The 15,823-nt window shown below is 30.7% G+C and overlaps 1 protein-coding gene across 1 annotated transcript in view; it reads left to right on the forward strand.

Moving 5' to 3' along the window:
- The window catches only part of LOC131853123 (protein scabrous-like), a 48,016-nt gene that overhangs the window by 9,399 nt on the left and 22,794 nt on the right, over window positions 1–15,823 (forward strand). Inside the window, exon 2 of the mRNA XM_059203937.1 lies at window positions 12,467–12,629. Within this exon, the coding sequence (XP_059059920.1) occupies window positions 12,467–12,629 (163 nt within the window). The remainder of the gene's footprint in view (window positions 1–12,466; window positions 12,630–15,823) is intronic.

The raw sequence follows: 15,823 nt of genomic DNA on the forward strand, positions 1-15,823 counted from the left end.
CCGGGACTCTCAATTTGTTTTCATTCAATTTGTGCCGGAGCTGTTTCAGAATAGGGAATAAGCTCTAACTACCTTAAATATCTGGTATGCAGACGCAACAGTACAAGGCACGTTCACTAATATTAAATTGTTGTTTGAAATTTCAATGAGAAATGCTTTGATCGATATTACAATGATATTGAAATGAAATTTCAACTGGCCCTGGTCTCATATTCAAAGCAACCCTTTTAGGGCTCCGTGAATATTGTATAAACTTGAAAAATTTTAGACTTTATAATTTAAAATTAATTGCATTTTAAGATACTAAATAACTATAACTAAAAAACGAGTGACACCGTTCGATGTTCAACGGAATGTATAATAGGATTTGTTGCTGACGTACAGGCCATATGGTTTTGTACTCTATATTTACATTGTATTTTCTATTAAGAATGCGTTGAAACGCGTTGACCATTAAGAAACCTTAATATACGCTTTTTAATTTTATTTTAAACCCCTTCAAATGCAATATACTATCTCCTATATCTAAATAAATCTATTCAATGTTTTGTGAGTTTGTTTAATGAAATACTATGTCAGTTAAACTATTAAACTCGCTGTTTATAGTTTACAAACTTCCGCAATCGTTTGCAACATTGAGTTCCAAGTGCTCATTCAAGCACTTTGTTTTCCCATCTATACATATAAATAAAATTGGAGTGTCTGCTTGTAATATCGAAATAACCGTTTTTTCTACATGCATGTGAATATAAATACGGAATAGAGGTACACTAAAATAACATATTTTTATTTTTGCCTATCTGTATGTTTGTTCCGGCTAATCTCTGAAATGGCTGGACCTATTTTGACGGGACTCTTTTTGACAGGTAGTTAATGTAATAAGGAGTAACTTAGGGTACTTTTACTTTAGAGAAATGAACTTAAATTCCATGAGGACGAAGTCACGGGAACAGCTAGTTGTAAATATAAGAGACTACTACTATTTACTCTAACTTATACTATAACAACTGAATGATAAAGTTCGTTCAAGGCTTTCAGAAAAAGCACTGAGCATTTGGGTGGAGACTGATTCATTCTCCAATTAATAGTTATGTTTAAAGTTATAGTTATGTTTCATACACCTCAAGCGGTACAGCAAGGTAAGCATTAGTAGCATTACTTCCGATGGTAGCAGGTTCGATTCCTTGCACAGTACAAATGTATTGTATATTGTCCCATTGTCTAATACCCAAACACAAGCTTTGGCTAGCTTAACTTGGGTTCGATCACGTTGTTTGAATTGTCCTGTTTATTGTTGAATTATTATTATTACTATAAATTAGTATTGTTACATTATATCTAAAAATAATAAAATATATATAACAAAGAACGCTTAATTAACTTTTATCTTATATGCATTTTATTCTTAATCTCTATACGTCACTGCAGTTAAGCAGAGCATGTAATAATGTCATTTAAAATAAATATATTTAGCTTAAAGCTCAGTAATGAAGTTAGTATTGGTAGCGTATCGTGTCGAATTATGACCGAAGAAGCTATTTACGTCGAAACACTCGAAACTAGGTTGTAAAGTGAGCGAAGGAATATCCAATCGGCTGGCAGGCATATACGTAGAGAAATCCGGGGCGAGTAGCTAGTGTTTAATACACTAGCTACTCGCCCCGGGTGTACATGTATTATATACATATATATAAACCTTCCTTTTGAATCACATTTTATACTATGTAATTATGATAATGAATTGTTTGGTAATAGGTATTTCTTTACCAGCCACAACTACTTATTCTAAGATGTTTGCGGTATTATGCATTTTTAATGGAGACACGGCACGGCGCTTCTCTTCCGTCAGGTAGACTATCGGCTTATTTGTTATTTGTGTAGACTTTTTATTATAATCTTTGTGTTTAAAATATATAAGATATCAGTCGTCTGGAAATATATTTGTATGTATGTAAGTCAAAGCAATGAGTTGTGTAGTGGAATGAGAAGTAATAGTGGAGAAATAATTTTAACTATTCTATACATTATTATGTATTTTAATTTAATTTTAAATTTATCTGTAGCTCCTTAATATCTTAAAAAAAAAACACTTTTTACCACCATTTCAATATTCTCTTTACATCTTATTCGCGTGTCGGAACAGATTATGTCTTCTCCACTATTGGAGAAATTATATATTCTCCACTATTAGAGAAATAATCTAAATTAATTTCTACCTTATTATCTATTTGCTATATTGTGTATTTTAATTTACTTTAAAATATATGTGTAGCTCAGGTTTTAATATCTTTAGAAAAAAACATTTTTTTGTCCGCAATTTCAATATTCTTTTTTACATCTTATTCGAGTGTCGGAACAGATTGTAGTAAAATTTAATTTAAAATATTCGAGAATGTCGGCTTCGACTACCTTATTGACTACCTGTTGTACAATTTAAATTAATATTTTCCACTCTCCAACGAACGAGGGGCATATGCAAGGGTCTAAACAGGGACAAAATATCACTGGGCCAAACATTATTCAACCTCCCTAATGCCTATCACAAAAGGCAGGTGCTATTTCTAATGACGGTCGTTTCAATTCGTCGGCATATGGCCAACAAAATATTTTTCTACCTGTAAAGCATCGCGAATAGAATCTTTAATGATGTTACAATAAGAACCATTATCAATCTTCGGATTGTTATTTTTTAAATTCCAAACCAGGTACAAAAACGTGGCTCCTTCACATCTGCCGTTGGTACTTTGTGGTCCAACTAAGGCTTCTATTAATAATGACTTGATACTGTTACACTTACAAGTTTTATTATATTTACTTTGTACGTTTAGAAAATACTATAACTTAATTATTAGAAAAAAATTATAACTCCAAATTAGTAAATTTCCTTTTATTAAGTAACCTTTCTAATTATTCTGTTGCTATAAATTCGAAACTTCGATTTTATAACTAGCCACGTAAACATATTTAATAAAAGAATATCTATCAAAAATATTAATAGCATTTAATACTCTCGGAATGTGAAATAAAATTATTTCGCTTCAAAATTTTCAATAATTATTTTATATGGTATACAAATTAATTTTTGCGTACCGCCGAGAACGAAAAAAATACATAAAGTTTAAAATTCTATAATGGATTTTCCAACGCGTATTCGAAATTGTAAAATTGAAATACTATATCATTGAATGTTTGCTTTATTTGGGTGTTAAAAAGTCGCTGAGTAAGTTTCAATATTCAGGCACGTGCGGTACGTCGAGACAACTGTAGAATTTACGTGCCATACTCATTATTTTGTCACACTGAATACAGTCCAATAACGTATAATTTATACACTTAAACTTTCTGAAAAAAGCAATTCGGCGGCTCCCCAAAATTGTTAATTTTAATAATGCCACCGTAGCGAAGCCTCCTCGCCGCGGGATTACAACCGCTATAAAAAAAACTGCCGTTTTACAATTCCATTTAATGTCTGTAGGAAGTAAATTATCGTCTTTACACAGGAAATTGTACCAAACAGTAATAAAGTTAATTGACAAAGAGTTAAGTTATATCACAGATAACATAATGTTACATAGTTATATAGTAAGGTGCCTAAAAATTTTTTTATATTTAAAGATATTGAAGTTAGATATACTTATAAAACCTTTAAAATATTATTGAATTATTTGAAGTGGATCAACCCGCACAATGCCATTGAAGTATGCCGTTTAGTAATACTTGTTATTTTTAAAAACGTATAATTTTGAGGCGTACGTTCGGGCTGTAGATGAATGTTTAATTATCGATTTTTTAGCTATAAGTAATTTTTATGTATTAAGTATTATGTAGTAGTGTGCTACTACTACATAATATTAGGTACTCATAGAATTAGATTTATGAACTTTTTTTTCAACACTAGACTGACCTACCGTATAATATAGGCAGGTACTCCTTTCTATCAGTGTTGAGTACAATTTGAAACAAGCAAATATTTTGAACAATCATTTTGGCTTACAAGCCTGGTAGGCTTGTCATATGCCAATTTGTGAAAACCCGACAGACGGCCTGCCCTGTCGGATATTAAATCGCGTTGTAGCATGTCAATCGTGGATGATACGCTAAAATAAAATTGCAGTGTATGTTTTTCATCGAGCATTTTGGTGTACAATAACCAGAACAATAATTACATATGGAGTTGTAGAAATTATACTACATCTTACGAAAAGATGTAACGAACTACTACGTCGAAGACATATAATTGTAACTTCAAATTTAATTAAAATAAACCAATAACTATCAATCATTACTAAATTAATATAGGACTAACACGAGAGGTAGCATAGTAGGTATTTTCATTAAAATATCTTATTAACTTTGTTAGTGTAACTGTTTGACACATGCTCTCTTCTTTCGATCTTTTTCTTTTCTATAACAATATTTGTATTTATAAGAATATCTATTTATAATAACTTAATCGTTATTTAATGTTCCTAATATTTAATAAGCTGTATTTTAAGGCCATACTGAATAAAGGATTAGTTTAAGACTATTGAAAAACTATGTAATATCTCTTAGCTATTTCATTATACAAAACTGTTTTAGTTCTACCTATATACTGGAGCTTAGTATAAAATTAAAATAACATGACGGGTTTTGAAATATTAGATAAAACGATTATTAAATTCATTGTGCTAACTATAAACCCAAAAGTCTACCGTGTAAAGGTCTATTATTTATATTTACTGATTGACCTCAGTATCAGATACGAAGTATGATTGACACAAAGCTATTTCGGATTCTGTCTATGGACGTATTTATAATTAACTACCTGTGCCCACGGTTTCATAGGCGCGAAATTTATAGCCTATGTGTTATTCTGATCTATATATAAGCTATGTTATGGAAAAGTCATCATTAATATAATTAAAATCGTTCAGTAGTTTATTCGTGAAAGATGAACAAACATCCATGCATATTCACAAACTTTCGCGTTTGATTATATTAATAATAATAAGATATATCTGAAGCTAAATGCATTGGCGATACATAAGGGTGGATACCATACGGTCACTCGGAGCGCACCCCCGATGGGTATATATTTTGTATGAGCAAAAGGTGTATTGACATCCTGTACTATTAATGTAAACAGAACATCGGGATCAAGCCGTTAAAGATTTATCTTTGAAATCTTGAATAATTAGAGGACCAGAGAAAATGTAAAAGAATTTATGTCATAAGTAGTAAGATATTTTTGATGAAACCTAAATTACACAAAACCTGTTTAAGCAGACGATTGCCTATTACGACTGTGTCTGCCACGCTACTGGTTTACCACGTTCATAGTCTGTTGATTGAGCTGAACTGAGATTAATATCTAAACTTTACTCTACCATCCTATTAGACGACATATGACAGCAAATTGGAGTGACTTGTCTCTAAATCTCAAATAAATTTAACGTTTTTGCCAGACTATCAAAGACACGAGCGCTTGACCTTAATGTTTTTCAGTTATGTATTTTGGTATGCTTTAGAATCTTTGGGGCAAAACATGTAACATTAGGTTAGGATGTATGTAGGATGTAAAATAGTTTATTTGTTTTTAAATTGTGTCTGCATAAATTGTATGCATCACACTTAATTAACATTTATTGTTATATTTCGCCCATTTATATAATATTTTTTTAAATTAAAGCCTTTGTGTTATTCTGGTGTATATTACTACAAAGATTCACTAAAATCCATTCGGTAGTTATTGCGTGAAAGAGTAACAAACATCCATCCATACTCACAAAAATTTCGCGTTTATAATAATAATAATAATTAGATATTATCGCAAATAAATATGACTCCATGAAAAATAAAAATAATACTAATTACAAATTTATGGTTTTTGTATTTGTACGCTCTTGTCTATAATATTTACTGGAGTCATATGGTAAACAATTTGTCGATCCAAAATGACATAAGTAAATTAATGACATGAATTGTAACAAACTTATTTTGTCTTCTTTCTTCTTAATTTGTTAATTTTTAGAATGTTTGTCACTGATACATTTTCTAAATCAAATCATGAATAATTTACGGTTTTACATTAAGTTTTTATACTATATTCATTATAATTATGGGTTCTAAAGCACCCGTCGAAGAATATGACTAAGTGTGTATGATTTATGAATTTAGACCTAAATCACATATAATTTTTTAAAGTAAAAGTTCTGGTAATTAGTAGCAATTACAAATGTCGATTTAATTATTGTAAAACCATCATTTACAGTCTAGTTTATTTTCTGTCATTGTACCTACTGTTATTATTTTTAGATACAAAATCAGACCAGTCTATGTAGATAAACCAGTGTAATAACTTTGTAAAAAGTTGGTTATCTCAGTCTTACCTGTTCCACAGCTTACTTTAAAAGCTGAATTTAGTTGAAGAGTGAATGAAGTTGCAGGATAAGAGGCATGACATCTTAGCCCTCTGAGATGAGTGTGAGATGAGAATACAGGAGTGATACCACGGACATTATGTAATACTATCCATGTATATACATATCTAGGCTATGTGTCTAGTTGCCACTTACAATGAGATGCAAACAAGTTGGTTGTTTGCCATTATTATTTAATAATAATAATCTCAGAACAATTCACACAGCGCCATCTAGACCTAAGTTAAGCTAGCTAAAGCTTGTGTTACGGGTACTAGACAACTGATACAAATACATAGATAATTTTTTTTTCGTAAATACATACATATTATACATAGTAAACTCAACCCGATACAAACAATCATACTCATGAATGAAATGTTTGTGCCGTGCGAGGAATCGAACCCGCGACCATCGGACATAAAGCGGTGTACTAGACCGCTAGACCATCGAGGTCGTCAAATATCGTCTAAGATAATATAATATTTAATAATAACGTCTTATTTATAAGAATAAATAATAAACATTCTTAATAATATTATAAATGTGAAAGTGGCGATGTTTGTCGTCGATCATCATGAAGTTGCGCACATTTTTTTTGGAGATATTACAATGAACATAAGATACTTTACTAACTACATATATAAATAGAACAATTTTTTTTTATCATTTTGATACTTCAGCGCCATCTAGCGGTCAGTAAAGAAGTAATGCCGCTGGTAAAAGCTATTTAAATATAAAACCTTTTAGATAATAAAGCTGCAATATCAAATCGTGCCGCTTGGCTTAGTCGCGTTTTGCAATAACACAGCTTTCGTTTACTGCGCATTCCTTTTCCCTTTGTTTATTTAATCGAAATTTTCATGATATATTTTTTTGCAATTGCCGAGGGAGTTACGTCCCTTACCTTATACTTATTGTTCGTATTTATTTCGTTCGGTTTGGTAACCACATTAAAGCTACACTAATTGCTGACGGGCTTCTATTTTTAATTAATTGATACATTTGTGTCACTTTCTACGTTGTATAATATATTAGAAAACAAGATTTGTTACCTGTAATATTAATTAAATATAGAATTTATTACGGGCATAGAAATTAATTAGTAATAATAATACAGTAAATGACTATCGTAGTCCTGCTATATGTTACAGTAGTATACTGAGGTCAATAAAAACTATCTACTTTAAATTTGGACCTTCTTACACGCAGCGAGTCAAAAATAAAAAATATTAGTTAAGTAATTTAGGAGTTTATCTCGCATGAAAATACGTAATGTTTGATTTTTATATAATACAAAGATCATGTAAATTTATTTGGATTTTTTTATCAAATATACGTATGTATATAGTGGACCAGATGGGAATCTCGAAATAATATCATATTCTAAGTTGAATAGTAATTCACTTATATGTTAAATGTTATTCTTAACAAGTGTAGATATAATATATAGGATAATATCCTTCTATGGAGAATTATCCGTTTACAACAGTGGGACGATAATGGGTTGTTACAGTATCGTATTCCACATAGGTACTAGTTGAAACTAGCCAGCTTAATTACCTCGACGGCTGAGCAACGCCACTTTGTTCTTTAGTTTCAGTCTTTTTAGAAATATTCGAAAATGTAACTTACAATATATCCACCAGAATACATTTTTGTTTTTAATACTTATTTGTATAATAAAATTACTTTTAATGTAATAATAATAATAACTCCGGTGAATTAACATAGCGACTTCGTCCGCGTGGAATTTAACTTTATTTTTCTAAAATAAAAGTAGCATAAGTTCCTCCTTATTACATCAGTTACCTGCTAAAAAAAGTCCGGTCAAAATCGGTCCAGCCATTTCAGAGATTAGCCGGAACAAACAGACAGACAAAAATTGTAAAATATGTTATTTTGGTGTATGTACCGTAATTATATATATATGCATGTAGTAAAAACCGGTTATTTCAATATTACAAACAGACACTCCAATTTTATTTATATGTATGGATACATAAAAATACAAATGTTTGTACCGTGCGAGGAATCGAACCCGCGACCATCAGAAAAGCGGTGTCCGCTAGACCACCAAGGCCTATATGTATATTACTTACCTGTAGGTATGTATGTATATTATATACATAATAATAGCTTGTTATAATCGTTATCGAATACTCTTGTCGAACCCAATTAGTCTGAAAGACAGCGGTTCTTCCCATATCACCTTGAAATAGAATATAACCTGCCATGTACCTAAGGGCTGCAATTCGACTGTTACCATTTTACCGCAGTAACAAATATGTCTTTATTTATACCATTTAAAAACCACCAATTGTAGTACATATTGTATCCTACTGGATTTATAAATAGTTTTTAATTGTGTAATCAATCAATTTTGGATGTAAATTGTAATGATTTTAATATTTTTTTGTATATTTGTACATTTTATAATTGTCTCAAAATTGAAGTTTTTTAGATATAAAAACAATTTCTATATTCTTTTTTTTAATATTTACATTAAAAGGTCATTGTGTAAATTATTTAAATTATCAGAAAAGGAAACTGTAGATGTGTAGATATGTAGATACACATATCGATATCAAAATAAATATTGATCTTAGAAGGTACGGTGCTAATGGGCTGATAAAATATCTTTACCGATATCTTTAGTCAGTGGAAGCGATAAAATATAAAGTGATTATTAATATACACTCAATATTTATTTAAACACTGCCACAAACTTTAGTTTATGAAGCACATATAACTAAACTGAGAAATTAAACCCGTTAGTTCGTATCGTTATTAATAAAATATAAATAGTACCTGTTACGATAGTATTTTAGTACTGGATCCGAACTAGCTGATATATGAAGTGGATATAATGCTTTTAATTTCTCTATTTTCGTTACACAGAACTAATCCAACTAACCTTAGCTTGTCAGGATCCGACGTATCGAGCCGATCGATCCGGATCTAAATAGATTTGCAGGTACAGTTTGAAATAACCGCATTGATAGATGATTGGAAATGCACAGACACACAGTTCTATTTCCAAATAAACGCAATTTGCACGTCGTTTAGTAAAGTTGCGATGTGAATCTAATGATAAGGAGTTATAAATAGAGAAATAAGTATCAACGTCATTCCCGTGTCATACATACATACAACAACAACATACATACAACTGCCGCGAGACACCTCGTACCTATTGTTTTAGTTTTCTATTCCATATGGTATTTCCTAGAGGTAATATCAATAAAGGGATGTACTCCTTCGACGGATACATTTATATCTATTCGTAGGCAACATACATATCCAATTAGTTATCGTTTTTTTTTAAATAAATATTTTCATGACCCTGGTAATTTCCTTTCAGCCAAACTATTACAGGACAGACAAAATACAAGACAGCTATTAATGACCAGGTAGATACTACTAGAACGTCCTTACAGTATTGACAATGAAGTCATATAAAAATGGATTTCTTTGCTTTGTAGGTTAGATGACAAGAGGCGGGTACTTCTTTTTTCAATTACTTAACTATTTATGTTGCCATAATTTATCAAATAAATTTAAAACCAAAAGAGATTTCAATTATAATTTATTTTAGTGTGTATATTCTAGGACTCGCGAATTGACTTTTTTTTTAAATTTAGAAACCAACGGTTCATTAGTAAAGGAAATAATAACTTTTACAATATTAATCTTCTCTTGCTAACTTACTCACATCATATAATAAATTTCAATATTTTCATATGATTATGTAAACTTTTTACTTAAGAGCTGAGCAAATATTAGCGATAAAGGAAGTTATAATCCTAAATAAAACTACTCGGCTTAAGCAACGCTGAGCCACGAATAGCTCAATGAATAAATTATTAATCACACATAAGTCTATTTAATAATCTTTATACATTTACAAAATGTTTAAATATTTGATTGGGTATTGAATATGACGGCTTAATACATTTAAAATCTAGAAACTTATTTGTATTAAAGAATAAACATATTTTATTAATTATGAATTACGAAATCAAACATGATTTTAAGTATTATAAAATACGTTTATGATATCTTCTAACATACTAAATAAATTAGATTGTTTATATAATTCGAAATTATTTAGACATTAAGCAATATTTTGTTCACGCTTTTAAATTTGGTAAATTTAAATATGTTTTGATAAGGTAACCCTAATTGTTATACGTCTTCATGACCTCCATTGCTCATGGTAACAGATTGACCCTCTTCTCTTCAGGTGTACATACTAAACGAATTCGTGTCAATTTCATGCTACGCCGATTCGTCCTGATGCGTAGGTACCTATACATTTCGCTGTATTATTACATTTAAGTGCTCTTTTACACAAATAATAATAATAATCTCAGGACAATTCAGACAGCGCCATCTAGACCCAAGTTAAGCTAGCTAAAGATTGTGTTATGAATACTAGCTGACTGATACAAATACATAGATATTGTTTTCGTAAATACATATAGTACAATACATAGGTACAGAGAAACCAGATCGTTATAAACAATCATACTCAAGAATACAAATGTTTGTGCCGTGCGATTGAACCCGCGGCCATCGGAAGTACTACGGTGTGCTACACCATTAGACCACCGTCATCAAATATTTACATGTATAGATAATTATACATACTAATCAAACGTAGTAATTATTTAATGGTATTTAGTAAATAAAACCGGAAGGGTCGCGAATGCAGGAGACACGGTGGTGATCGCTCGCCGTTGCATAACGATGCATCCTGCATCTATTATACTTTATGAGTTTGTTTTTACGCCTCAAAACCCATGTAACTACCCCTTTATAAATGGATATATGGCCGTCGTATGGGTATGGAATTCAGCGTTCAAAGTTCAATGTACAATATAATCCCAGTAATCGTAAACCTAAATAAATTAAAAAAAACGACAAATATGTTATTTGGATATTTTAATTAAATTGACATAAAAATATTATCGAAAATCTTGTATTTTTATAATGTTTATATTGTGTAATTATATATTTATATGTATACTGTACTAAGTTGCAACACTGATAAGTTGGATAGTCTATTGTGGTGTTGTAATATTGAAATATATAATTTAAAAAATCTAATGAGACCTTATGAATAGTATGATCTGTGTTGTATTTATTTTCAAAAGAATTTTAAATGAGTATTTTTTAATATCAATCAACATTATTTACATTCATGTTAAAATATAATGAAATTATGAATTTGTTATCTTTCATAGCAAAATTATTAATAGGTACGTACTCATCTAAATATAATCTTGATCCAATTTGGTCAATTTGTATTCAGTATACAGATAGATATGATTTAATCAAGAATATTAGCATCCGATAATTGATATATATTTGTCTTCGTGAATAACGAATAATATATTTCAGTGGAATTATTTCCAGCAATCGTTATAATAACCTATTGTCGTAGCACAGCTAAGAAACGGTCTCTCGACCATGGTTGGCCGTATATTATTTAGAGTTTCCTTCTCTTGATCCGCACAGATTTGTCTCTACTTTGTTGGTTGCTCTGTTACCTCTTACATGGATAGAAAGAAAATAACTCCTCGTACATTATATTCTTAACCCGTCACTGTACGGAGAATAAATAATCCTGGACAATTAACAGAGCGCCATCTAGTCCCATGGCAAGCAGAGCTTGTCATATGCTAGACAACTGACATAAATACTTAGATTTTTTTTTGTAATAACATACATAATGTACGTGGAAAACACGCAGACCAAAACAAACAATCTTACTCTTGTATATAAATATTTACACCGGGGAATCGAACCTGCAACAATCGGAAGTAAACCGCTAGACCATCGAGGCCGTCAAATATTATTTAGTTGAGATTTTCAATATTTATTTTTATATAATAATGTCTTATTTTATTAATAGTTACCTAATGTGGCCCAAATTGGATATTACATTAATGGTTAATTACCAATATTAGCCGCAATTCACGAGGAATACGAAAATGAAGATAAAAATGTTACATCGCATAATTTATGAAACAAGGTTGTAATAAAAACTTTTATTGCAGGAAAAATCCTCCCTCGCAATACACTAACTATAACCGTAATGAGCAACTGACACTGCAATGGGCCAAAACCTCCATGAGCGAGATACGTTCTGAAATGCGAGACATGCGCAAGAGCATCGACAACTCTGTACTATTGCGGGAGCTACACGACATACGCAACAAGGTAAGCCATATTACACTTTATTGCTCTGTCAATAAAATTATATTTTATTCATACCCAAATATCAATTAATTCGCAGACGACCCACTCATAGTTTACTTTGGTTTAGCGTAAAATATGAGTTTAATTGGTTATGCTTCAATAAATTTCAATCTCGCCTATAGATAGTATTCTATCAACGGCAAATATGTTTATACATATTTATATATTCATGTAAATAGATATCCCAATGTATTCCGATGTAAATGTACGTGTATTGCTTTTCTGTCAGTTTCAATTCAATAAAGCGAAATCGAACCATCGGTTCCAGACGAATTTTTGCATACAGAAGGTTTGAAATGAAAAAGGTTTGAGTGTTGAAGTCAGTTAGGTACCTATTCCTTCCTACCTATAGATATATTATATAATGTTGATAATATATACAGCTCTTTATATAAATTATGTCTATTAAAATTAGTTAGTTATTACTAGTTAGTGTTACTTTTTTTATTTTAAATACAGTCCCATATTAAAAAAAAAGTAACATCAATATACTGAATATTTTTCTATATACATTTTCTACATATAATATAATATTTAAAACTAATACATTGATATTGTCTGTGTGATCACGGCACTGAAGACGGCAATCTGCCACGGTAGCGCCGATAACACACCTTTCGGCCAGTAGTCCTCTTTCATAAAGGTGAGCAGCAAGTCGGTGGGGACCAGGGCCACAAATGCTTTGAAACTCGCGTTATGACTCGACTTCAGCTGCGTCACCCTCAATGTCAGGTTACTCTTGGTACGGATATAATCGACAATGTCCAGCTCCCCCTACATATAAGCCTTCCTTTTGAATCACTCTATCTATTAAAAAAACCGCTTCAAAATCCGTTACGTAGTTTTGAAATTTAAGTATACATAGGGAATATCAGCGACAGCGACTTTGTTTTATACTAATGATGTTTCAAGTTTCAATTTAATATGTTCGGAATAGGTTATCCGTAACATTGGGTATGCAACGGCATTATCAAAATCTAATCTAATTGTAAACATTCTATTTATATTTGGTTCCTAACAAAGTTTTCTATCGTAAAGCCCACCGGTTTCGAGTTCTTATTTTGGGGTGCATTCGAAGGTTCATTCCTAAGTAAACCCCGCACAAACTATCTGGTATCTATATGTAGATACATCAGGTTAGAATTAACCCGACTAGAATCGGATTAGAGCGGATCGTTACATGGAATTAACATAAATGCTGTACACTTATTAACTTAACTTCAATCTCGACCTTTGATAAGTTGACTTGAGGTCATCATGAATTATGGAATAGGAATTTTCAACCTTACTTTATTTGATTGAATATGCGAAAATGCTAATGTCAAGTTAAGGAATTTTGTATTTAAGGAACCTGTGTTTATTAACCTAAAAATTATTCGTCAGACGAACAGTGCTTATTAATATCTCTGGATTTTCATATTTTTTTGCCAATTTTGATAGTAACCTGTGTGTTATTAAAGATGAAAATTACATTACAGAGAATTTACCACTACTATTCAAACTAGGACGAGCCTGTATTACAAACACTAGTTTCTTCTTCGATAAGTAAAAAAAAACTTGTAGTAAAATTAGTTATGAATTGCATTGGTAATAATTTACTCACTTATATACTTATGTATATTTATGGATATTTCTATATCGAAATACAAATTCATGGAATTTTGATCAGACTGTTTTTAAATCAGTCATTTGTAAAAACTAACGGTTAAAAATGGACATTTTGTATAGATATACAGGGTATTTTTCATTCTGAGAAATCATTTCCCGTAGGAAAATACAAAACCTAAATCAATAATTTAAGTCTAACAGATAATTGAATAAACTTGTTACTGTCATGGTCATTTATAGGTTATTTAACGATATAGATGAAATAGCGTATATAGTAATTCAGTAAATTATTACTTAGGTATTCTCATTTATATCTATATTATTTTGTATATAATATTTAATTTGTGAGACCAAGAAATATTGTGACTATAGAATAATAATAATTTGCAACAAAAATCATGAGAGCACAATATAAAGTATACTAAAATCCTAAATTTGTAAAAAAGTTATATGAAAAGAGTTCGCGACAGCCAATCGTCACATGTACATCTACTTATCATAATATTAAAAGACGTCCTCTTACTACAAGAGGGGTAGCTTGTCCTTGATAGATAGAATTGAGGAAGACTTGTTTTATTATAGATATATAATATTCTTTCGATAAAACACGGAATGTTTAAACCTATATGTCAATACAAATAAAGTAAAAAAATATATATATATATAGACATGTAGGACTTTTCGGCCACTTATACACGTTATATATTTTTATCACTATCCCAATTATCCCGTCCTCTCTGAATCCATATCCTGTTCAACTAAAACATTGTAACTGTTTCAAATAAATTTTAATAGCGTGAAGTTAAATAACAATACAATATGTTTACATCAAAAGTCTGAAAGGGTAGAGAGGTTTTGTTGTTCTGTAACAACAAACAATGTAATATCTACTTCATCAAACTATATAAATTTACTGGTATCAGGAGAGATGGTAATGCCGATTGTTGGACATACAGCAACGTACAACTGATACAAGTTGTACGTACGTACAATTGTATAACGCAAGTCTGACAACTCTGCAACGGGTTGTGAAACTAACAAACAAGATTACATACAACAAACTAAACTTCCATAGGGCTTATCTGATTTACGCTGAATTTGCTTCCAACCTATCTAATGCAGTAGTAGTAAATATTTTAAATCGGCTGCGGAATATTTTTATGTACAATTTGAAACAAAATGAGTTCTTAGAATTGTTCTATTATGTACGTATATACTTTACCTTTTGTAATAATAACGATTTCAATAAAAATAATTTATGCTGTAAGTCTGCTAATGGCCTGTATGAGTGGTACGCAATACTTATTAAGAATATCGTCTTGTACTTTTAACAAGAGCCCTCCCATAAAAATCTATACTAATATACTACTTGAGATCGCTAATGAGCTATGCTACGAGTACTGAGAAAAAATATGTTTACTACGCAACATAAAGAAAAATTAAAAATTTACAAATGAATATTCTCGTCGAAAGAAATTTCACGTCTCCCACGTCAAACTCAGATTTTTATGTGTCTTAAGTTTCTATATGTCATACCTATTACATTT

Source organism: Achroia grisella, unplaced genomic scaffold (assembly GCF_030625045.1).
Source record: "Achroia grisella isolate CSIRO2021 unplaced genomic scaffold, CSIRO_AGI_Agris_v1 utg874, whole genome shotgun sequence".
NCBI classification, from domain to species: Eukaryota; Metazoa; Arthropoda; class Insecta; order Lepidoptera; family Pyralidae; genus Achroia; species Achroia grisella.